Source organism: Juglans regia, chromosome 4 (genome assembly GCF_001411555.2).
Source record: "Juglans regia cultivar Chandler chromosome 4, Walnut 2.0, whole genome shotgun sequence".
NCBI classification, from domain to species: Eukaryota; Viridiplantae; Streptophyta; class Magnoliopsida; order Fagales; family Juglandaceae; genus Juglans; species Juglans regia.
Window position 1 is genome coordinate 34,463,459 of NC_049904.1, and position 24,479 is coordinate 34,487,937.

At 36.5% G+C, this 24,479-nt stretch overlaps 3 protein-coding genes across 3 annotated transcripts; 1 reads left to right on the forward strand and 2 right to left on the reverse strand.

The window, feature by feature from the left end:
* Positions 1 to 565: 565 nt before the first annotated feature.
* LOC109005164 (iridoid oxidase-like) lies at positions 566 to 2,776 on the reverse strand. Its single transcript, XM_018983965.2, has 3 exons — positions 2,201 to 2,776; positions 1,594 to 2,069; positions 566 to 1,462 (listed from the first exon to the last, which is right to left on the reverse strand). Exons 1-3 carry the CDS (start codon positions 2,652 to 2,654, stop codon positions 821 to 823), a joined length of 1,572 nt encoding a protein of 523 aa, XP_018839510.2. The 5' UTR covers positions 2,655 to 2,776; the 3' UTR covers positions 566 to 820.
* A 3,943-nt stretch (positions 2,777 to 6,719) lies between these two features.
* LOC109002761 (leucine-rich repeat receptor-like protein kinase PXC1) lies at positions 6,720 to 9,968 on the reverse strand. Its single transcript, XM_018980648.2, has 2 exons — positions 8,338 to 9,968; positions 6,720 to 7,761 (listed from the first exon to the last, which is right to left on the reverse strand). The coding sequence occupies exons 1-2, from the start codon at positions 9,698 to 9,700 to the stop codon at positions 7,082 to 7,084; spliced, it is 2,043 nt and encodes a 680-aa protein (XP_018836193.1). The 5' UTR covers positions 9,701 to 9,968; the 3' UTR covers positions 6,720 to 7,081.
* A 6,394-nt stretch (positions 9,969 to 16,362) lies between these two features.
* LOC109002762 (pyruvate kinase 1, cytosolic-like) lies at positions 16,363 to 24,164 on the forward strand. Its single transcript, XM_018980650.2, has 16 exons — positions 16,363 to 16,553; positions 16,698 to 16,794; positions 16,876 to 16,973; positions 17,537 to 17,692; positions 18,309 to 18,386; positions 18,560 to 18,691; positions 18,815 to 18,895; positions 18,996 to 19,067; positions 19,181 to 19,270; positions 20,421 to 20,565; positions 20,816 to 20,904; positions 21,388 to 21,483; positions 21,578 to 21,645; positions 21,986 to 22,085; positions 22,949 to 23,008; positions 23,748 to 24,164. Exons 1-16 carry the CDS (start codon positions 16,485 to 16,487, stop codon positions 23,898 to 23,900), a joined length of 1,584 nt encoding a protein of 527 aa, XP_018836195.1. The 5' UTR covers positions 16,363 to 16,484; the 3' UTR covers positions 23,901 to 24,164.
* Positions 24,165 to 24,479: the final 315 nt, after the last annotated feature.

Genomic DNA, 24,479 nt, shown 5'->3' on the forward strand with positions numbered 1-24,479 from the left:
AAAAAAAATCGGTAGACTTTGTCAGCAGCATTTCCCAATGAGAAAATATCATTTCAAATCAATAAGAATTTATATCTTTATCTTGAACTTTGCTTTGATCTAAAACCCGTACAAGTTATTAGCACTATTTAAGTAGCAATACTTTGCTTGGACCGCCATTCATAGGCTAGTAGTCAATCTACTTAAAGGAGTTTTTAAGCCTCTGTGTGTCGAGTCGACGGCATATGATCCAGGCCGAACAAGTTATCTAGTTGCGAATCACGTATTGGGCTATACTATGTTCATAGCCCAATACGACTCGGACCGGCCCAAACAATACTCAGCACAACTGGACTGCGAGAAAATCATTCTTTGCTCGAATAAATGCTTTTAAATTTTGTGCAATTTTTCTTCTTTCTTTAGTGGTTGAGACCTAAATACCGATACAGTCCCCCATTTGGATTTCCAAATAGGGATTGTTTATACAAATCTATATATTTGAAAAAAATTTAAAATTATAATAATATTTTTTTTAAAATAATATTTTTTTTTATATTCTTATTTATCAATGAGACTGCACACACAATTTATCACTAGACTGAAAATAAAATTTCTCATAATTTTAACCTTAAGGTTCACAGCCCTCATTTTTTGCAGCTTTAATTAGCTAGGTAGGAAATTCTAAGGTGTCCCAAGCAAAATACCACACCAATAATATATTACAATGACAAGGTCTAATTAAGGGAAGACCAAAATTACATAATTAGGAAATTATGAACCCCACACCCCAATCATGCTAATTAATTAATTAATATAACCTTAATTCGTCCAGGAGCTCTGTTTAATGCATCGACTTCTTTCCGACGCCGTGACCTTTGTAAGGCATCGGTATAGCCTTCAATGGGACAGCTTTCCTGAGTGCTATTCCCATCCTCTCGGTCATGTCCATCTCCTCTGGCTTAAGGCCGTCTGCCAAAACCCAGTCAAACCTGTGTAAGAGAGACCCTAAAGCCAGCGGAAGCACACGAGCAGCAAGAGGCATAGCTGGACAAATTCGTCGCCCAGACCCAAATGGTATGAACTCAAAATGGTGCCCCTTGAAATCCACCGTGTTTGGCTCCAAGAACCTCTCTGGTTTGAAAACCAAAGGTTCATCCCACGTCGTCGGGTCCCGTCCAATTGCCCAGACATTTACGAGAATCTGTGTATCCTTTGGGATATAATAGCCTAACATCTTGCACGAATCCATGGACATATGTGGGACTAAGAAAGGGAGAGGTGGGTGTATCCTTAGGGTTTCCTTTATGACAGCTTTGAGGTACGGGAGGCTTTCGATGTCCTTCTCTTCCAGTCTTTTACCAGGGATGATGGTGCTTCTCAGCTCAGCCTGGACCTTCTTTAGAGTTTCAGGGTTGTGGAGAAGCTCAGCCATTGCCCACTCCAGTGTGCTTGTGGTCGTGTCTGTCCCCGCAGTAAACATCTCCTGATCAAGCGTTGAATCAAACGAATATATTTAATTCAAACTATCTTGACACACTTCAAGAAACTGTATACGATCTATATATGGATTATGTGCATGTTGTGCGTATTTGAAAGAAAAAAGAAATTGCTTACAAAGACTACAACGTTTATGGTTCTTGGAGAAAACCTCGAGGGCTCCTCCACACCATCACCCCGAAACTCCAAAAGCACATCTAGGTAGTCCTTTCTTTTCTCTTCGCTATTTTCATTCTCCATGTTCTCCATGTTCTCCATCCTCTCTCCGATGAACCCTCCTGCGATTTCAAAGGCACGTTCGACGTGGAACTGGGTCTTCCTCCGTATACCTTGTGGATCCATCCACCTTAGGATTGGCATGAAATCCGCCACGTTCGGCTTCCCAGCCAACTCCATGACCTTGCCTGCATGGTAGAAAAACTTGGCCCCTCTCTCCGATTTTGGATCCAGCAAATCTTTTGAGAACATAAGATTTCCTATGAGATTGAAAGACATCAAGAAGATGAACCTTCCAACGTCGACGCCTTCGGTACCATTTGCACTAGCATCTTCTATGAACTGCACCATGCCGTCGATGCACCTGCCGCGTACAGCTGTGAAAACATATAAACAATAACTTACACTGATTTTACAGCCAATAGAAGTTAACTATCAAATATTAACATTCTAGGGGTCGAGCCAGTACTACACCCACGTTGGTAATAAACAGAAAAAGGAATACCACCTCGCGTTGCTTCAAGACGATTTGTGACGAAAAACTCGGTGGTGCACAAGCGCCGCAACAAGCGCCAGTGAGGTCCATATTGAGCGGTAATGAGGGAACCCTCGTTACCATAATTCCCCTTCATGGACTCGTAAATCTTCCTACCCGCAAGAACCACATCATGATTTTTGAACATGACACGAGCCACTTCACTGGAGGAGATCACCACCGTGCTCATTGACCCTAGCCAAAGGGTCATGATGGGGCCGTGCTTGCGAGCCAACTTTACGAAGGACTCGTGTGGCGCCCAACCCAGTTGGAAAATGTTTCCAACCACCGGCCACCATCTCGGCCCTGGTGGGAGCTTACCTTGTCGATCTTCCAATCGGCGGCGTCGGTGCTTTGTCATCATAACCCATGCAAAACATAGCAATATTATAGATAGGACTAACCCAGTGGCCGCCTCATACTCCATGTTTAGGTGCCTTTTCAGGATTGTTTGCTGGCTTGCCTACACAATTACTCTCGCCCTGGCCTGGTCGGTCTATATAGCAGTTTAATTCGGCCTAGCTAGTTACGCGACAAATCTGTTAAACCATTTTTGCATAGATTGATCTACATAATTTTATATATGAAGTTTCGTACACTGTCTTCTGGTTTCATCTGGCAAGTTGAAATTATATATATATATATATATATATATAAATATATATATATTTATTTATTTATTTATTGCATTAGATTATATGCATGATTATATGCATGGGCCGGTCTTGACTCTAAATCCATGCGCTTTTTTTCTTTTCTTATAATAAGCGAAACCATCCCTCTCGGGCCTACTTCTTGACCAATCATTCTTGCAAGAGTATAATTAATAGCTAGCAATGGAAGAAATTAACGGACAAAACTTATGAGGGTGCGCGTGTCTATTAAATTATGCGTTTTTGACATACTAAATTAATGGTCACGTTTTTACGTACGCGATCATTCATGTTAATGAAAAATGCGTTTTATTAGCTAGCTAGAGAATGATGTTGCATTTGCACATGTGAGCGAGTGGGGGACCATATAATTAATATATATCTATATATGCATGATGTGCAACAAATCTCATGTACACACACGTATTTTACTTGTCATCTTTTAAGGCTACAAATTAATTCAAATGCGACACAATATTTAATGGTGTTATTTAAATGCTTTTATATCACACACCTTCACATGATATAATTAATTAATTTATAATTTTAAATTTTAAATTTATTTTTTAAATTAAATTACAATACGTAGATTAATAATACGCAGTGTAGAGATGTTAAAGTATAAGAGAAATTTTATTTACAGTCCTGAGTAAAAGATTTCATGTGCAGTCTCATTGATGAACGATGATAAAAAGAAAAAAATCATCATTTTAAAAATGATAATATTGTAAATTTAATTTTTTTAAAACATAATTATATGGACTTGTATGAATAATTTCTAAATAGGAACTGTATGTAGACTAACTTAAAATATAATGAGAAATGATATTTACTGTCATAAAGTGTGCAATCACTCACACTCCTTTTGAGAAAAGTGAATAAATATAAGATTCACATGAAAAAATTAATTATTTAATTATGGACCTCACTTTTTTCTAAATTAGTACGTGATATTTATATAATTCATAACTGTATTTAATATTACTCAAATATAATTATTCCACGTACAATATTATAGGGAGTAGACATTATCCGATCCGATACGCACTCATTGAGTTATATGCATGCATAACTTCATCCGTAGAGATGATGACTAGCTAGCCATTTTTAATTTTTTTAATAATATAATATAATTAAATCTTTAACATATCCCTAATTACACGGGACCATTGAAATTAATTTGGAAAAGGTTACGTGATTAGCCAGCTCTCCCTATCTACGGTCCCATCGACCTCTTTTTCCAAACATTTTGTTTAAATGATTTACGTACGAATTCGAGATACAACACCTTAGGCCTATTATTTTTGAGTCGTTTCGGCTGGGGCGTTGCTTTCATGGACCCACTTACACGGGGATCCTGCTATTAATTTAGCTAATCTTGGTGATTATTATTGTTATGTATTATCCTTTTGGACCTTAATTATTTCAGGATCAAGCTCTGCGCTATATATGCTTTGCTCAGCAGTGACCGGTAAACATAAATATTTTAATCTTTACACTTACATCGATTCTAAAACAGTTTTTTTTTCAAATATCTATCCATCTTAATTTGGAATTGGTTCCGAATTGATCTGATTTATTTCTAAGATTTCGTTTGTTTTCACAATTTCTGGTCTAATCTCATCTAATTATTATAATTTTTTTAAATTTTCACACAAAATAAAATAAACAATTTAATTTTTTTTAAATATCAAAACAAAAATAATATTCAAAATATATATTCTAACTATATTTTATTCAATTTTTAACTTTTATCTCAACTCATCTCATCTTATCTGCGAAAATAAGCGAGGTTAAACTAATAAAATGCTAGTTTATTATATATAAACTTTATACCTTCTTAATTTGGTTAATTTATCATTTTTGAATTACCAGTCCGAAAGCCTTTCTCCTTGGCTTATTTCAGGTCATCATGTTGGGCATTTCTCACACATGGTTCTTGAAATGCAACGGTTAAATCCTTTCTGTTCTTCAGGTTTGAAGAGCCTCTTCTTGATCAAATTTTGTGGTTAAATTATTACTTGCCTAAAAAATTCAAAGCGATAGGAAGAGGTCAATTTAGTTATTTAATTTGTATTCTAACACCTCTCATGTGTGGTCAGATTTTCCAAAGAGAATATTTAATTGATGTGTGTGAGGCGTGGAGTTAATTTGAACTGAGAACCTCTGTTCTAATATCATGTTACATATTCATTTGTCCAAAAAATTTAACCGATGGGAAGAAGTGAGTTTAATTATATAATTTATATTCGAACACTCATATTTCAAATTTAGTAAACAATTTCTTTTCAAAATATAAGCTTTTAAAATTATTTAGATTCAAATCTTCAAAATGGTTATTGAAGTTTCACAGCGTGGCATGTTAGTTGTCCCATGAAAATCTGTAAGAAATAGACAAACAGCCACTGTCTTTTCTATTACTAATTGATTTCTAGGTCTGTAGTACCCCATATATAGCTAATTTATTTGTTAACGTGAATTGTTCAATCCTCTGTCTGTAGTGAACATACCCCAGATAGGTGGACTCCTCAGTTGATTGGTGTTGTAGATTAGTAGCAGTTGAAAAGTGACAAATTCCCTACTTCGGTCAACTCTTACAAAAGCCATGAATTAACTCACTTTGAGCCATATGGGGGTGAAGGTGCTTAAGTCCAGCTGAATCTCGTGGGGCTTGTTTCTGCTGAAATTATAATAAGAAAGGTCATTCAAGTAGATAATTTAAATTTAAAGGTCTTGTAATATCGTATTAAGGACTTCTAAACCATTATGATACATGACTTTTTTTTTATATTAAACTTATAGCTAAGGGTCTTTTGCTGTGATCATGCAGGTTTTTGGAAAAGTAGAGCTTGAGAAAGTGCTCAAGGAGCTATTCAGTGATGCTAAAGTTCTGGAATCACGTCACATGGCTGCAAAACAAGCAAACCATTCTCTTTCCAGGCCGGGCGTCGTTGCCAATGTCTGGAACCTACTGAATTTGCATGTTTTCAAACGGGCTCTCTGTTAGAAAGTAAGAAAAGACCTGCATGCAACAAAAGTTAATGCAAAGGCGAAGGTTGTTTGACAAAGAAGTATTTGTTGATGGTATGCTAGTTAGTGTGACTGAAACTCGTTATGGCTCTTCATTAATTATCACGCATGGAATTTTTGGCAGCCGTTTTAATTCAGAATGATCTATACAATCTTATTCTGTACATTCCATATTGGTGGGTTGCTCTCTCGATCATTGCATTCGCGCGGTTTGGACATCAACTTTTGCCCCTAGGGGAAGGTGAAAAAGGGAGTTATAAATTGTTATTGTAATCAAGTCATACGTCGTATAAGTTAGCATTTTGACCTTGATTTGAATGAAATATGAAGATAATTATGCAAGGACAAACTAGAAAACTTTTTGTTGGTTGTACAGTATATACTTCTTTTACTTCTAATATGAAATCTATGTGTTATTGTGCTTACATTTTCTTTCGTTACTTGTCGACCTACTTCAAAGGTAGGGTAGCATGTTAACACGAATTCAAGAAGTTTTAATCAGTCTTCCAACATCATTTTTTGGAAGCTTTAAGGTACGATAAAATTAATCTTCATTCTATCTGTTGGGGTGTTGGTATCAAATTGCTGAACAAAACCTTTTGATCTAGAGTCGAATTTTTGCATACATGTTTCAGTTTCAAATAACTTCAATTTTAGTTGTTCTGTTGGTGCAAGACCCTCAATTTTCTATCCGTTGATCTTGTACGTAAGAACCGGCCAGATTATGCAGAACCTCCATTATGCCGTAGGACTACTTACAAATGTATTTCAAGCTTTGAGTATTTAATTTCATTATTCTAATCCAGATATTTTCAATGTTATCAAAATATAACAAGGCTTCATAAATAAATAAATAAATAAAGCTGCTTGGACAGCCACCATTCTTCGGAATCTGGTTTTTAGAATAACTAAGGAACAAAATTACTAAATTACACAACATCAGAAGACTAAATAGGACTAACTGTTTTGGCTTGTGGAGAAGAGCACATAAAGCTTACAAATATTACAAAGAACTCTGATAAGAGTCTGCAACAGCCAGAATTTGCAGCGAGAAACTGCAAATGAAAATAGATCAGGACATGAATGAGGATAGAAACAACCACGCAACGGGAGCTCATCAATTTAATATTGGCGCATAGTTACTGAAGCACTTGAAAGAAAGAGATGGGCATCAAGCGAGTCCATCTTCAGTGGTGGCAAGTGAAGGTGAAAGTGAATTGCGGGATTCGTCATAATCCTCCCCGAGAGGAGACTGCTCCACCCTGATGACCTCTATCATCTTCGCCACTTCTGCCATTGTTGGCCTCTTTTCGGGCTGTGGCACTACACAGGCCAACCCCACATGGAGCATTGACAAGAGTTCTTCCTCGATGTTCTTATACCTTAAGAGTTCTTGGTCAAACACCTCAGCAGTCCATTCTTCCTTCACGACCGATCGAACCCATTTGGGAAGGTCCACAGCCTCATGTTCCTGATCTTCGTCCACGCGTGGCCGACTTGGTGAAGGGTACTGGGACGGAGCTCTCCCTGTAAGAACCTCCAACAACAATACCCCAAAGCTGTACACATCTGCCTTTTGAGACAGCCTCTTGATTTCTGCCTGCTCAGGAGCCCTGTATCCTCCTAATCTTGCAATGGCATGAACCGGATTTATAAGCAGCGAGAGCCCGAAATCTGAAATGCATGCAACGCCGTTCTTGTCGAGTAGCACATTCGAAGATTTCACATTCCCATGAGGTATTTTAGATACGCTGTAGTCTTCATGAATCTTTGCTAGTCCTCGAGCCGCTCCAAGCACCAAGCTGATCCTTGTAGTCCAATCCAAAGGGATTCTCCCCGGACCCCGATTCCCTAAATTCCACAAATAAAAAATCCAAGAACCACACAAATTAAATATTATTGAAATGAAATATATACATAGTACGTATTGATGAATTTTGTTACCGTAAAAAATCAGTAAGTATATTATATATATGCATATATATAGATATATATATATATATATTAGAATTGTTACGTATATATAGATAAAAGGATTATACAAATTAAATAAATTTATAAATTGATGATGTAGTTTGATGTAATTTGTTAGATCTATTTTATAATAAAAATAATTTTACAATCTGACGTATCGCATAAAATTATATCAATTTATGAGTTTATTTTTACGAGTAATGCTATTCATCATCTTAACTTCCATCATCCTTCTATCATTCTATGATGTGACATTAAGTAATTGGGAATTATTTATAACATTTTACTTATAAACTTATCATTTAATGTCATATAAGATGGTAGGACGATGATGAGAATTAGAATGATGAATAGATTTTTTCTATTTTTACAATAATATCCTGTGTGAATTGTGACTAAATTACTGTTAGAAGCAAGTTTATAATCCAATGATTGAAAAAATAAAACACTGACCATGAAGAAGTGAATGTAAGCTCCCGTTGGAAAGATAATCATAGACAAGAAGCTTCTCCTCCTTGGCATAGTAATAAGCTCTAAACTTCACAATATTTGGATGCTTAAGCTTCCCGATCACATCCATATACTGCTCAAACTCCTTCCTCTCACACGGGTTCGCGTCCTTAAGTCGCTTCACGGCCATGATGCACCCGTCATCGAGCACCGCCCTATACACTGTCCCCAGGCTTCCTTTCCCGAGCATCTCCGCCGATGCCCGGAGCAAATCCTCAAGCACAAACTGCTTCCTCCTATCGTAAAACACAAGCTTGCTTCGGTCTGTGGCGTTTGTGGCATCGCTGCAGCTATCTTCACCTTCATTGCTGGCATACACCTTCTTCTCGCTCCCACCATAGCTACTCCCACTCCTCCTCCTCCTCTTCCCGCTATCGTTCTCCGCTATAGAACCAGACAAACTCCGGTCTCTCGCACAGTAATACGCGAGGACGAATGACACCACCACCAACAACGCCACGCAGTTTGCTATTACAATGGCCACTATAGCACCGGTACTTAGTCTGTTTCGCGATCCTCCTTTGCCATGACTTGTTGCAGGCGCTTGTGGCAACGAGCTCGGGTTCGACGTTACGGTCTGAGTAGAAGCGGACGCCGGAGGAGTTCCGCTGAACGAGCAAGCGGGAAAGGGCCTCGACCCACACAGACCTTCGTTCCCTGAAAATATATCCTTGCCGAATTTCTTCAGTAAACCGTCAGGCAAGCGTCCGTACAACTCATTGCTCGTCAAGTTCAGCTCCCTGAGATTCAGCAGGGAGACGGAGAGGTCAGGAACCGTCCCAGAGAGTGCATTGTTCTGTAACCGAAGCGTGATTAGACGCTTCAACCGGCACAGCTCTTTAGGAACCAAGCCGCGGAGGTTGTTGTCGGACAGGTCAAGGCGGAGGAGGCGCCCGAGAGACGATATCTCAGGTGGGATTTCCCCAGAGAGGTCATTGCCTGAGAGGTAGATGAACTTGAGATTGGTGCAGTTGGTGAGGGGTGATACGGTGCCGTTGAGGCGGTTGTTGTGGAGGTCGAGAAGGCGGAGCTGGTCGAGCGGAGCCAGAGAGTCGAGTGGGCCGCGGAGGTTTAGGGAAGGGAGGGAGAGAACGACGACGCGTTTGCTGTTTGAGGAGCAGTGGACACCGCGCCACGAAGCTGCGCAGGCATCACCGCCGGTCCAGTTGGAGTTGAGCTGGCCGTGGGCATCAGCCTGGAGGCGAAAACGAGTGAGTAAGTCTGTGTCGTTCGGGACACAGAGAGAGAGGGTGAAAAAGGCCAAGGCTAAGGCTGAGCTTAAGGGTAAGAGAAAAGGATTATTCATCTTTTGTGCAAGTAAGGAGGAGATTGGTTTTGTAGACGTGTTTAAATTTGCGTTCAAAATGTAAGGAGACTGGTAGCTAGTCTCACGCTCTCTCTTGTCTCCATGACTTGACTAAACAAGTTGAAACATGAAGAATTGGGTATGATTTAAGGGGAAGAGAGAGAGAGAGTGTGTGTGTGTGTGTCTGTTTATGATATCTTTTTGAGCTATACTTGAGTACTTGAGAGGGTGAGTATGATTAAAGGTGACAGCCTTATATGGGAGGGAGTGAGGCCTGGGATGGAGAGTGCTGGGTGAATGATTTCATTAGTCTCTCCCTCGTCTCAAATGGAATGGGTGGAAAGAAAGGTGTTTCTCTTTTTCTTGACCAATTGAGCGTTTGGGCTCTCCAGAATATTGCATGATGGCTTTCCCACCGATTACATAATTAAACTTGTGTTTACCATGTTGACCACTGTTTTTTTTTTGGTTAGTGAATATTGGTAGGTGACATTGAGGAGTAAAAAAAAAAGAGATTTGGGAAGCAGTGAAGCCTACCTGTGATCAGGAGATTCACATGGAAACTACAGTTATTACTGAACTCCACACCTATCTGATCTCCTTGATGCCACTTACCCTTGCCCAAAACAATGCTCGGAATAAATCCGCCAACAAATCCTTGGTTTGACTGTGAAAGTCGTCCTCTGCTTGATGAACATCTGGATGGCTAATCAGGAAAAAAGAAAAAAGAAGAATTGCATGATATGATTTGCATGCTGTCCGGCCCCCTTCCTTTGATATCGTGGAGGAAGGAAAAAGTGCACAACTTTAAGTCATAAGAAAGCAAAGGTGCTGTACGTACAATGTAACCTAGCTGCATTGATGATTGAGAATATTATGTAAATAGATATGGCTTAACTGGCCTGCAAATTGACAATTTTCATCATGCAAAACGTCCAAAACCTAGCTAATGGGCTTATATTTATATATATATATTTGCTAAGAATAAATTTGCTCCACGATAATATTCTGCACTTTCATTTATGGGTTCGATCTGCATCTATATACAATTATACAGTACTGATCATCTGCCTACCTCGTGCACATGAAGGATCGAGTTATGTCTTCTTCATTTTCTTCTCTCTCTTTTATTTCTTGCATACTACTCTCAAATATATAATATCCACAATCAATTAGATGATGTTATTTTGAAAAAACAACAAGAAGAAGAAGATGTATAAAAAGGGGCAATTTCAGGTTTACTTTTTAAGATTGAAACTCACACAGGTTGACTGTACAGTGCAAATTATAGCCTGCAACAAATTAAAAAAGCCTTTTCCAGAAGTAGCATATCTGTCAAAGTAATTGTTCAAGTTCCCCTGATTTTCAATGCCCACATGGTGGGGGCTCATTGGCAGTACACACCCCACTTCTCTCAGCCTTCATCTTCACCGATACAGAAATGCTGTCGCAGAAAGTGAAGAGATGCTTCTGCTTTAATTTTTTTTTTTTTTTCCCGGTTTCATTACGCTTCCTTTTGCCCTTTTATTACCACGCAACAAAAAGAAGAAATGGGAGAAATTGAAGGCGGGATTGGCGTTCTAATTTTGGAGGAGGGGAAGGGCAAAAGCAATGTAGTACTGCTGCTTGGGACACTTAAAATATTATTAATACTGTTAGTGTAATCATCGACATTGTTGTTGTTACTATTATTTTTCCCTTAAGCTAGGCGGGATCATTGGAAATGAAACAAAAGATCAAGAGAGATTTCCGGCTCAAGACGTTTCTGAAGCCGAGACTGCTGCATGCATTTACATCTTTGGCTTCACATGGTGTTTTGGTTGCATTGATGTCTCCAATATCGATCCACCTCCCCCGCCAACAGTTCCAAATCGACATGAAATGAACTCAGTGCAACTTCACCGAACCCTGTATGGGTTTTCTTCTGATCTCCTCTGGCTCTGGAGTCTGGTGTCAACAACAAGATCAATTCATCGTACCTATCACTTAATTGGTCATTGACTCATTCCAGTTCTTCTCGTGAGTCATGACTAGTTGCTGTTAATTAACCTAAAAACTTGCTAATTCAGTGGCTATGAAAACTGAAATTGCAAGACCAACCATTTCCATTTTTCTCTTCATGAGTATTGGCCATTGGGTACTAGTCTTGGATCGCCTCTCTCTCTCTCTCTCTCTCTCTCGGTGTCTCCACGTGGCTGGCTGCTTTCACAGTTTTATTTATGTGCCGCAGTGGCCTTTACAGGTAAAAAAGTCTGGACTCTGGACCTTCGACCTCACCCGTGACCCACCCAACAAACCCCACCTCGACCTAATTAGAAAAACAAGGGTGCATCGGACTGGACTGGGTCGCCTTTTAAGCCCAACACCTTTGTCTTGTTGCATTTTATACATTTTTAACATATTAGATGTACTGCCTTTTCTCTTTCATGATTATAAAAATACTAGGTTTTTTAATCTCCTTTAGACACATGTAATATTTTATATCATTCTATTTTGTCATTATAATTTTTTTAAATTTTTATATAAAATATAATAAATAATTTAATTTTTTTAAATATTAAAATAATATTATTATTAAAAAAATAATATTATAATAATATTTTATTTAATTTTCATCTCAATTAACTATGCATACGACACCTTGTCAATTTGACTCTTGTTATTATGATTTATAGTATTTATACTTGTAAGTTGTGGAGAACAGTCAATATATCTTTCATATTTTTTATATGATAGAATTTGATTTATAAGATAATTAATTTTGAACTTTTATTGCCAATCAAGTTTTGCTACTTAATAATACGGATGCACTTCTCAAACTGACTTATTGTGGGGTTGTGTTGCTCGTCTTGCTATCTCGGTCCTGCAGGTTGGGCAAAGACATCTCTTAGGGTCACTCGGCGTATGGTTGGGCCTTGTGCTCCATGGGCCTTAATAGTCCATCTACTTAACAATTACAATTATCGAATTACAAAGCAATGATAAAATATTTTTAAGAACTCAATAGTTAGATTCTTTTAAAATTTGAAGAAACTGTTAATCAAGATAAACTTATTTAGGGCATGTTTGGGGTTGCATTATAAAAGTAATTTTTAAAAATTTAAATAATCGTAATTTCTACATTATAAAGCATTTTTTAAATTTGTTTCCAAATAAAAGTAACATGTTTAAAAGTAATTTAAATATATAATTATCAGACAGTAAATAACTTTTTAATAGTATAACTTATTATTTAATTTTTAAGCTATAAATCTTAAAATTATAAGATATATTTTCTATCACAATCCCAATTATGCACTTAGAGTCATCGTATAAGAGAGAAACAGCTTCAAAACTTGGAATTACAGACATGCAAATTGTGCAGATATGCGAGAGTAATTCAAATATAAACACGATTTAGTTGGATTAAAGGAGTGTGCGGTGTCAAGTCAAGTTTGGGCCAAACCAAACTTGTTTTGTTGGGCTTTTTCTACATTTATTTCGGATATTTTTTTCTTCTTAAAAACTCAAGATATTATACCCGTTTGGATACAATAAATATTTTATTTTATCTCATCTCATTATTATAATTTTTTTTAATCTTCATATAAAGTATAATAAACAAGTCAACTCTAAATGTTTTAATTTGCACAACAGATCAGAAAGAATGAAATGATTATCCCCGACCCACGATGGTGATTCGGGTGTCGATACGGTAGTTTTCGCATTCATCCATAAAATAGAGAATAAATAAGCAAATGAGAATAAATAAATAGAGACAAAGGGATTTACGTGGTTCGGCATAAAAACTTGCGTCCACGAATTGTTTGGGGGCGATATACACTATAATGGATGATTTTACAATCTCTCATGGCTCACACATCTCTAGGAATGTAAATTTAAACCGAAAAATCGGACCGAACCGGACCCGTTGGTCCGGTTTTGAACCGGTCCGATCTGGAACCGGTTCCTATTTTATGAAAATCGGCTGGATCCAATCCGATTTCGGTTTTGTAGTTTCCGGGACTGGACTGGTTGGAAAAAATATATATATAAATATTAATTTTATATATTATACAAAATATTTCTATATATAATATATAATTATATATTAAATATTTATATATAATTATATATCATATATGAAATAATTTCATATTATAATTTATAAATTATAACATAAAATGTTAATCTTAAATATGAACATTTGTAATTTTTTTGATCATATGTTATTAATATAATTATATCTAAGATAATCGTGGCGTTATCGGTTTTGAAAAATGTAAAATCGGTACATACCGATTTGGTCCTAAATTTTGTCCAAAACCAGACCGGTTACATCCCTACACATCTCACAATACAATGGAGCAATTTAGGAAATATTATTTGGAGTCGCTATGTGTGGTGAAGTTTGGCGTATGAAGCTTGTGTGGAGGTTGTTAACATTGTGTTTCGTACAACTTTGGGTCGAGTTCCAGCGACTCGGGTCTTCGGGCTTTCATCTGCAGCTTAGATAAACACGAAGAGTGGGGGGCCTTGATGGTGGCCGGAGAGTCTCCGATACCAAAGTCAGTATATCTCTTTAGCAGTTTAGGTATAAGCTTAAAGAGATCAGAGAGAGTTTTTCTTACTTGGGGACCAACTTTTATACTAATTTTCGGTTGGGGACACCTCATCTTTGACTTTGAAGAACTTATGTCATTTCTATTGTTCATTTGTCGTAAGTCATTAATGCAGCGTGGAGTCTAGGTAGTCGTGCCATTAATGCAACGTGACTTACTGACTCACTTTACCTTGCGGACGTTTATTGTTAAGTCTCTCAATGCATACTGTCAAAAGATAAAAAATTCTCCATATTTTCTGCCTATTTGCATATGTAGGTTCCAGAGGGCAGAGTGTCATCGGGATGGTGTTAGGGCGATGAGTCTCATTTTTCCTTACCGTCAGCTTTCTCTATGCTTGGGTTACTTTGGGGGTGAGTTTTGCTCGTGGGCCAAGTACTCTACAGAAGTCCACTGACTCATTTGGAGGAAGGTCAAATGTCTCGATTGAGCTTAGACAGACTCTCCGACTTACTTCCCCAGTGGCCATTTGTTGGCTTGCTTTAAGGACCGATGGAGGGAACCCCCTTACAGAGAGTTTCCTTCATTTGTAAAGATCTCTTCGATAGGTTCCAACATAGATATTCAAATTATATGTGAATTGTTTTCTCTTTGAGTGAGATAGTATCGCACGGTTTGGATAAAAATGATTTCTTGATTCCTTCATTGATAACTTTTGACTGATTAAATAAGCAAACCACTTAACAATCCAAGTACATAAAGCCGAAAATAAAGGATAACACCATATTGCTATCAACTAGTAACCGAAACACAAACACACGTAGAACATAATTAAACACACGTATTAACGAAAATAAATATGCAGAAATAAACATGTGCAATCGAAAATGACCCAGTCCTATGCTGCATGCATGCTGCACACGTTCAAGCCTCTCTCTTTAATACTTGGGTTTGGCTTTGGTTTTTCTTAGACTTACGTGAGCTATCACTCATCCTCTTATAGAGATCTATTTTCTTTTTTAAAGTGATAGAGTCCAACTTGTATTATAAAATCTTTTCTTTTTAGGAGTTTGTGACAACTTCTTTCAATTTAATTTTTCCTTACCTTATCTTTTTTCTTATTATTAGTGATAGTTTTTCAACAGATTAGATCCAGTCAATTTTGTATATAATATTAAAATTTTCAAATCTCAAAATAATAATATTATTAAAAAATTATATTTTAATAATATTTTATTTAAATTTTAATTTTTATGTCAATTCATCTTATTTTAACTCAATATCTAAATAGTATAATGTAATCCAAAAACAAAAAGTAGATTAATTGAATAAAATAAAGATGAAAAACTACTTAATTGAATAAAAATAAAATGAGTAAAAATAGAGATAGACCGTAGTAAAGCGACAGCCCATTGGACTTTTATTTTTTCCAAAATTAAATTGTGGGTGTCAGCCCACAGGAATTGACCCACGTAAAGTTTGTTAAAAGTTAAAACCACGGACTTTTTGACGGTCTTTACGAACAAACCAGTTGGCCGAAAATCAAACAGCAGCAGCCAACAGAACAGAACAGAACAGAATGTGCCTTTGCCTCCAGTCCACTTCCAGAAAGCCACCCTACAGTCCAACCAACATCCCTCCAATACATGCACGTGCACCGCACTCGTAGGATACCATCCTCATTTTCCACTTACCCCCGCCCTCTACCTCCCCACCACGCGCGCTCTCCAAGTGGTTTGGTGGGGCTCCTTCCCAAATTCACAATTCCAGGTGACTGCCACGTGTCCCAGTTAATTATATTATAGTTGATTCTTTCGGTAGAATCTCTTTAATTAATTAATAAAAAATAATAATTATAATCGTAATTATATAAATATCGTATAATTATTTTTAAAAAAATAAATAAATATTAGATTGATATAAAAAAATAATTTTTAAATAATAAATCTTTGTTTTTTTAAAAATAATTATACAAGATTTATACATTCTATAACAGCACATAATATCATTCTTAATTATTTATTTATTTATTCTAATCATAATTAATTAATTAATTAAGTAATACGAGCAAAAGCATATTCCATAAGGTTCGTGAAATAAAAAAAACTTACCTAACAACAACAAAACCCTTCCGTACCCATCCCTCCCCCTCAAAGCGCAGCTGCTCTCGCCCCACTCTTTCTCCTCTCCTCTTTTTAACATTTGCTCTTTGCGTTTTCAGAGCCACCGCTGTCTGATACAATATGCATTCCAATCACTTGCTTCTCGAGGAGCCCATTAGGATGGCTACTGTTCTGGAGCCATCCAAGGCCGTATGCTTCTTCTCTTTTTCTCCTTCTTCTTTGTCTTCAATTGAATCAATTTTCCTGGCCTGTTTCAAACTGAATCTATAAATTTCGAATTCAGTGTGTGATTATTCATCTATTGATTTCTTTATGCTTTTTTTTTTGTTGCAGACTTTCTTTCCTGCAATGACAAAGATCGTGGGGACGCTGGGCCCCAAATCTCGATCCGTTGAGGTTCTTTCCGGCTGCCTCAAGGCTGGAATGTCAGGTACAAGGCTCTTGCTTTCGCGGAATGTTTGTTTGACTATATTAATGCTCTTGTAATTGGTTGGTGTTGTTTATTTGGCAGTGGCCCGCTTCGACTTCTCGTGGGGCGACCCGAAGTATCATCAGGAGACTCTCGAGAATCTGAGGGCCGCTGTGAAGACTACTAAGAAGCTTTGTGCCGTATGTTATGATATTTCTTTTTTTCGTTTCTAAGGGTTCTGAATAACGAATTATTCATCGATTTCTTTTTGTATCTCTCTGTTTCGATGCTGAACATATAGGCTGGAGTAGTTTACGAGAAAGCTATATATATTTAAAAGTAGAGAAAGCAAGATACTTTGTCTTGATTTATTTATTGTATTAGACTTTATAGAGGCCAATACATTGACCTCATTAGATTTTTTTTCCTTCTCTTTCGAAATTGCGTTCGTTTGTCGTTAACTTTTTTGTGGGATTTCTCCCCCCCCCCTCTTTCCATTTTTTGAAATAAAAGGAGAGACTGTTTGTTTAGTATTTTTTAAGTACTTCTATTTCAAAATATTCCGGGCATGTGCAATGCTAACCAAAATGAGAATTTAGTTGTTTTCCAAGTGTTAGTTTTAAATAGCATTTGTTAATATCTGTTGAGTGAAAGAAAGAAAACAATGGTTTTTCTCCCCTAAGCAGTATGCTGCCATGCATTTCATGTTAAATATATAATCTCAGAAAAGGAATTGAGCAAACTATTATTCCTTGCGTTTCAGGTTATGCTGGACACGGTGGGACCTGAGTTGCAAGCTGTTAATAAAAGTGGAAAATCTATTTCGCTTCTGATGGACGCCTCTGTTGTTCTGACACCTAATCAAGATTTAGAAGCCTCTTCAGATGTATTGCCCATTAATTTTGATGGGCTGTCAAAGGTTTGATAAAATTTTTGACCTTATTATCACATAGTTGTTCTGTATTCTGGAAGTTCTTATTGTCACAACTATTTCTTATTTTGTGTATCTTTATATTTAACAAGACGACAACCTAAAAACATTAGCAAATGCTTATCGTGGATATCCTATAGAACCAAAATACAGAATTTTGGGTTTTTAGAGGGATTGAGAGTTTGTGAAACTTTTATTTGCAGTTTATATATTTAAGCTTGCAATGCATTAAGGTGCTTCCTGGAATGACAGAACATTCTTAAATTGAAGAATAGCGTATTGTTTACCAGAATCTGTTGAGAATCTTACATGTCCTTGTTTTGGACAGTGCAGTCTGCTTATAGTGAATAAAACACTGAATTGTAAATCTGAATGGATTCTGCAGTATTTACAGTGTATTCATTTATTAACTAATGCCCATATTTAAAACCCTGCACGTGCTCCCAAGATTTCACCATGTCTTCATTATACTCGAAATAGTGAGTCACTTTTATCTTAAATCAGATGAACTCTGTAATTACATTGTAACGTTGTCTCTTTGTAGTTATGCTCTTTCTTAGTACTTCTAGAATTTGAAACTAAGCCTTGAATTTGGTTTTTGCAGGCAGTGAAGAAAGGAGACACCATTTTTATGGGTCAATACCTGTTCACTGGAAGTGAAACTACTTCTGTTTGGCTGGAGGTGAGAGATAGATAACCTAGAGGGCTAATGTCATTTAAAAAGCTCCTTATTTTTCACCCCTTTTTGAATGTTCTCCCATCTTCTCTTATGAGGATAAGTATAACATATGGCACGCTAACCATTGAACTGAATAACTCATGCACAACTGATTAGTTATATCTGAAGTTGAGCAGGTTTCTGAAGTGAATGGGGAGGATGTTGTTTGCATTATAAAGAACTCGGCGACACTGTCCGGCTCATTGTTCACTTTGCATGCCTCTCAAATTTGCATCGAACTGCCTACTCTCTCTGATCAAGATAAGGAGGTAAGTTCTGAACATGCTCTGTCTAGTGATTGTTGTATGGACTGCAGTGATCCTCTCCTCTCTATCATGTTTTTCAGTAACTTTCTAAAAGTGCATTTCATCATATTTTGTTGCTCATTCCAGGTTATAAGCACCTGGGGCGTGCAAAATAAAATTGATTTTCTTTCACTATCATATACCCGGCATGCAGAAGATGTTCGCCAGGCAAGTATTTTTTTCCTTGACGTAGTATGCTTTTACTGTGGTTTTCTGGTTTCTTTGTATTTGAGTTATTGTGGTTGTTTGATTTTTCTTCTGATATCAGGCCCGTGAGCTCCTTTCTAAGTTGGGTGAACTCAGTCAGACACAAATTTTTGCAAAGATTGAAAATATAGAGGTAAGTTGATATTAGTAGCTCATGATATTGTCTCTGTTTTTGACAAGTTTAATTTGATTTTGATAGCAATGCCAAGTGAATTTATATGGGTTCATTTATGTTTCTCTTTTTAGGGGTTAACCCATTTTGATGAGATCCTACAAGAAGCAGATGGAATTATCCTTTCCCGTGGGAATTTGGGCATAGATCTTCCACCTGAGAAGGTAAGTTTACCAACGTGGACGAAATACTATTTTTTAAGGTGTCAAGCTTTCATAGTACAATTTTAAAATTAACAATTAGGTTTTCTTTACCTTATCAAAAATATTTACAATTAGGTAGCTTCGTGGGATGTGTAGATGTGCTTCAGTTTTGCTCATGGAAAAATTGCCTACATATGTAGATCAGAATTCATATACTTATCTTTACCTCTGTTATAATAATTTCATTTATGTAAACCCCTAGAGACTTCGTTTTTCATACGTTGTTGCTTTGGGCTTTGGTTATTGTAATGGATGGGACTAGTCTTAATGACTTTTGTGCTGTTTTCCAGCTTTAGCTTGTAATTAGGGCCCCGTTTGGATAGTGAGATGAAATGAGATGAGATGGTTTTAGATATAAGTTGAAAGTTGAATAAAATATTATTAGAAAATTATTATTGTTTTGGGATTTGAAAAAGTTAAATTGTTTATTATATTTTGTATGGAAATTTGAAAAAATTGTAATGATGAGATGAGATGAAACGCTTTCACTATCCGAAAGGGGCCTAGATTTTTTTCTCTTGTATACTTTCCGTGTACTTGGGCTATGCCTAATTACGTGGGTTGGCTTAAGTGGTAAGGGCCTTGGTCTTGGTGGTGTGTTCTCTCCATGTCTAAGATTCGAACCCTTGGGTGCAAATAATCTTTAGGCGCAATGCCCAATTGGTTAAAATTTGATGATTTACTGGATTCGTATGATGGGGACGCACTACATGGGTCTGAGGTTTAACCAGATAAAAGACGTGTTTGCATGGTCTCCAGGATACCTTGTCATCAAGAAAAAAACTTTATTTATATACTTTTCTATTCCCCAATTATATTTATTCATTTTTTTAATATTCCAATGTTTTGTTTTTAGCTTATCCTTTTGGTTCCAAGCCCTGATTTGCTAGTACCAGGATTATGAAAGCTTATCTTCCATACAAAATATATCTAGTTTCTTGCAGCATGCTATGCATCCTATGATATTTCCTTCTAACCCTAATAATCTGTAACTGAAGAAGCTTCATGTGAATCATGTCATAATTTCTAATTGTTTGTGTTGGCCCGTTTAGTTGCTGGTAATATTTCTTGTGTACCTTATCAAAAAAATTATTTCTTGTGTACCTTGTAGGTATTTTTATTTCAAAAAGCTGCCCTTTACAAGTGTAACATGGCTGGAAAGCCTGCAGTGCTTACTCGTGTTGTGGACAGCATGACTGACAACTTGAGACCAACTCGTGCAGAAGCAACTGATGTTGCCAATGCTGTATTGGATGGTGTGTCTCTATTTTTATGTTTTAACATGTTTTGATTTATAGACATTGAGGCCAAAGCCATGAATTTCCTTCTTGTGGAATTGTATGTAATATTTGATTTTATGTGAAATACTGCTAGTATGTCTGTAGGATTAAGTAAGTTTTACGGTTCCACTACTCTCCTCTTAATATATGGTTTCTGTTTGACATTTTTACAAGTATCTCATGCAAAATGGACTTTCTTGTCTAACTCGTTTTCTAATGAGTACAGGAAGTGATGCAATTCTGCTAGGTGCTGAGACTCTACGTGGGTTGTACCCTGTTGAGACTATTTCTATTGTGGGCAAAATTTCTGCTGAGGTACATCGACAGATTTTTTGTTGATCAAGTAATTTGCTTTTGAATGTGAGCTTTAATTTTTAAACTTATGCAAGTTTTGAATCTGGAAGAATATTTTTCTCACTGTGCCTTCTAACGAGTTGAATTCTGATCATTGGCATATGGAAAGTTTGGCTTTTATAGATAAATGTACAGTTACACATGCATGGTCCATCGAGGATTTTGTGGCACTGGTTATGTAAAACACTGAAGTCAGTTTGGTTTTTGACTGGTTGAATTGGTCTGAAACAAAAAAAAAAAAAACCATGAATAGATGTAACAGAAGGCATTTCTGTTTGGATACTTTTTGTATTGCTGTATCTCAAGGATTGATTTGGGTTGATTAATTATGGTTGATTTCCTAATATATATCCATTATTAGTGCTCCCAAGATTAAAAATAATAATATCATGCATCTTGAGGGTTTTCATAATGTATTTCCCCCCCCTGAAATTATCATTGCAGGCAGAGAAGGTTTTCAATCAAGACCTTTATTTCAAGAAGACCGTCAAATATGTTGGAGAGCCAATGACCCACCTGGAATCTATTGCTTCCTCTGCAGTAATTACTTTTCAATATTCCTCTTTATTCATTAATGCATTTCTTTGATAATTATATTAGGGATTACAGTTATGGTTGCTAATCACTTGTCTAGGTAAGAGCTGCTATTAAGGTGAAAGCATCTGCTATTATTTGTTTCACTTCTTCAGGAAGGGCTGCGAGGTACTTTCTTGGTGGATAGTTAAATACATATGTGCATTTAACTGGTATCCTTAAACATTGAATGTATATGTTTGTTCTTTCGTGAAGGGCATGCTCTTGTTTATTGTATATGGCTATGCCTATTCTTTGATCAATAAAATTTGTTTACTTATCCCAAAAAAAAAATATATTTGTTCTTTCGTCTTATAAAAAAAAATATGTTTGTTCTTCCAATTTTGAACCTGCAAGCTTGGAATTGTTTTTTGGTTGGGGGTGTGCGTCAATAATAGCATTCACATTGTAAGTACATGTGCAGCTTTTCGTTTGATTCTTTCTAAATAAATTGCGTGAAAATGCACAGATTGATCGCCAAGTATAGGCCAACAATGCCAGTTCTATCTGTTGTCATCCCCCGGCTTAAGACAAATCAGCTGAAATGGAGCTTTAGTGGAGCCTTTGAGGTATTTTCTTGACTCTACTCTATATAGTGTCCCTTTGCTTCAACGAAGTTCCCTTTTTTTTTTTTTTTTAATTTATTTATGATTTTGCAGTGCACGAGCTCTGTTAAAAAATGGTTTTCACTTGTAATTCTTTTGACAATTTGAAAGATGCCTTTGGTTTTATTCTAGTACATGAGGAGATTCCTTCTAGTAATTGTATTCTTCTTTTTCAAATAGTTTCTTGACTTGAGGCTTGAAAGGATAAATTTTGTTCGTTACCCTTGGGGTTTTTTTAGGACCGATTACTTATAATGCTCGGCATCTAAGTGTAAGCCAGATAGAACTATTTCAATGGCCATGTAGGGGAAGGAATGCTTAATCAAAATTTAAGTGGTATGCAGCTTTTGATGCTTATGTTATCTTCCCTTCATATTACTGATAAAAAAAATGTTATCTTCCCCTTATATTGTTGGTTTGAAGCTCAGGCGTTTTCTTACCCAGGACTAACTGTGTAGTCTGTAATATCCTATTTCAGAAACCTTTATCCCTTGAATGTAATATTCCTCTTTATGTAATTTTATTTAGTTGTCATTATGAATTATTACTATCTAGAATTTGTAGCTAAATCTAACATTGCCGTGTTTTACTATTAATATTGCCTAAATTTATGCTAGAACTAGGATGTTTCGTCATCCATGCTTTTATACTGACTAAATTCCAGAAACACGTTGCTTTTTTTGTGAGAAGATTCAGTACAATTTTTTCAACTCTTTTTTTCCCCTTTAAATTATAATAATTTATTGGAATTTCAGGGTCATTTTACTCTGTTCCTCCTTCTCTATATCCAAGCTAATGAATCTTATATATGTTTGCTTCATTGTTAGGCAAGACAATCACTTATTGTCAGAGGACTCTTCCCCATGCTTGCGGATCCCAGACATCCTGTAAGTTCTCATTTTGCTTTATTTATTGTATTTTGGTAAATCGTTTTGTTGAAATCTATCCCAAAAAAAAAGTAATCGCTGTTGTTGGAGGAAGGAAATGCTTTGATTTTTCTATGGTAGGATTCTTCTTCAGGATCACGATAAACTAGTATTGAGCTGATTCCAATTACTTTTCAAGGATATCGGCTATGCTGAATATCCAAACATGCCTGGAATAAATGTTACTAGGGCTGGTTACATTACAGCTTTAAAATGAGGAGTTGGGGTATGGTTTTTATAGATCCACCAGACTAGTGTGGGTCTAGCATATTTTTTCAGGAAGAGGTTTTGGCTTCATATCTGGGTGGTACCACGTGTTTGCCCTGGTCCTGAATGTTGTTATTGTCCCTGCCTAGTAGGGGTAATAGAGGTTGTCTGGGCTTAGGATTTGGTGTTTTTCCCATGCACTGATGATGAGTTCTGCTTTCACCCTAGTTCATCCGGCTGCAATCTGAGGTTATTATCAGTTTATGGAATGCATACTTAGTTGTGCATGGTTTATAATTTTAATAAGAAAGTAGGTTTTGAAATTGGCATTTGTAGATGTGACTTTCTGGAATATTAATTGCTTTACATGTTCAACAATGGTTACATAATTTGGTTCTGTAAATTTATTAATAATAATAATTAACCCGCTTCTGTAACGCTACTTTGTTCTTCATATATTCGATAAAACTCTGAATTTCATTTGACTATGCAGGCGGAGTCAACAAGTGCTACGAATGAGTCAGTTCTAAAGGTTGCACTTGATCATGGAAAGACAGCGGGAGTCATTAAGTCACACGATCGAGTTGTAGTGTGCCAGAAAGTTGGGGATGCATCTGTGGTGAAGATCATTGAGCTTGAGGATTAAATATGCATCTATCTCTTCTCCTCAGTTTTGTGGTATAACTTATAATTTTGTTTTTGTTTTTGTTTTTAAAAGAAAAATGGTGCTGCATTGTTGGCATGCTGTCACCCAATTAAGTGATGTATATCCATCCAGGTCACGGGAGACTTAGCTGCTTGTGCCTTGACATGTATTAAGAATGCTGTACACTCTCGGCAATTATTTTTGTTTATCGGAAGTTAGTCGTGGAACTGGAAAATATGCCCATGCTTTCCATTTTTTACTTTATTATCGATGTCATTCACATCTCATGCTCACTCAGTTGTATTCAACATCAAACAATCAATCTTTTTTTTTTTTTTTATACAATTTGGAAGATAAATAATAACCATCGTCCTGGAGGGCAGATAATTGTGCAGACAAATAATACTTTAAACGCTATTTTTATTCATTTGATTTTGTTTTTAGAACCTGAAAAGTTCAAAAAAAAAAAAAAAAAAAAGAAGATTCTCGTCTCAGTGGGTGCATCAATGGTTGGCTAATCGAGAGTTTCTCTTTTCTTGTGCTCTTTCCTAATTTATGGATCCCCGCAGTAGACTGATT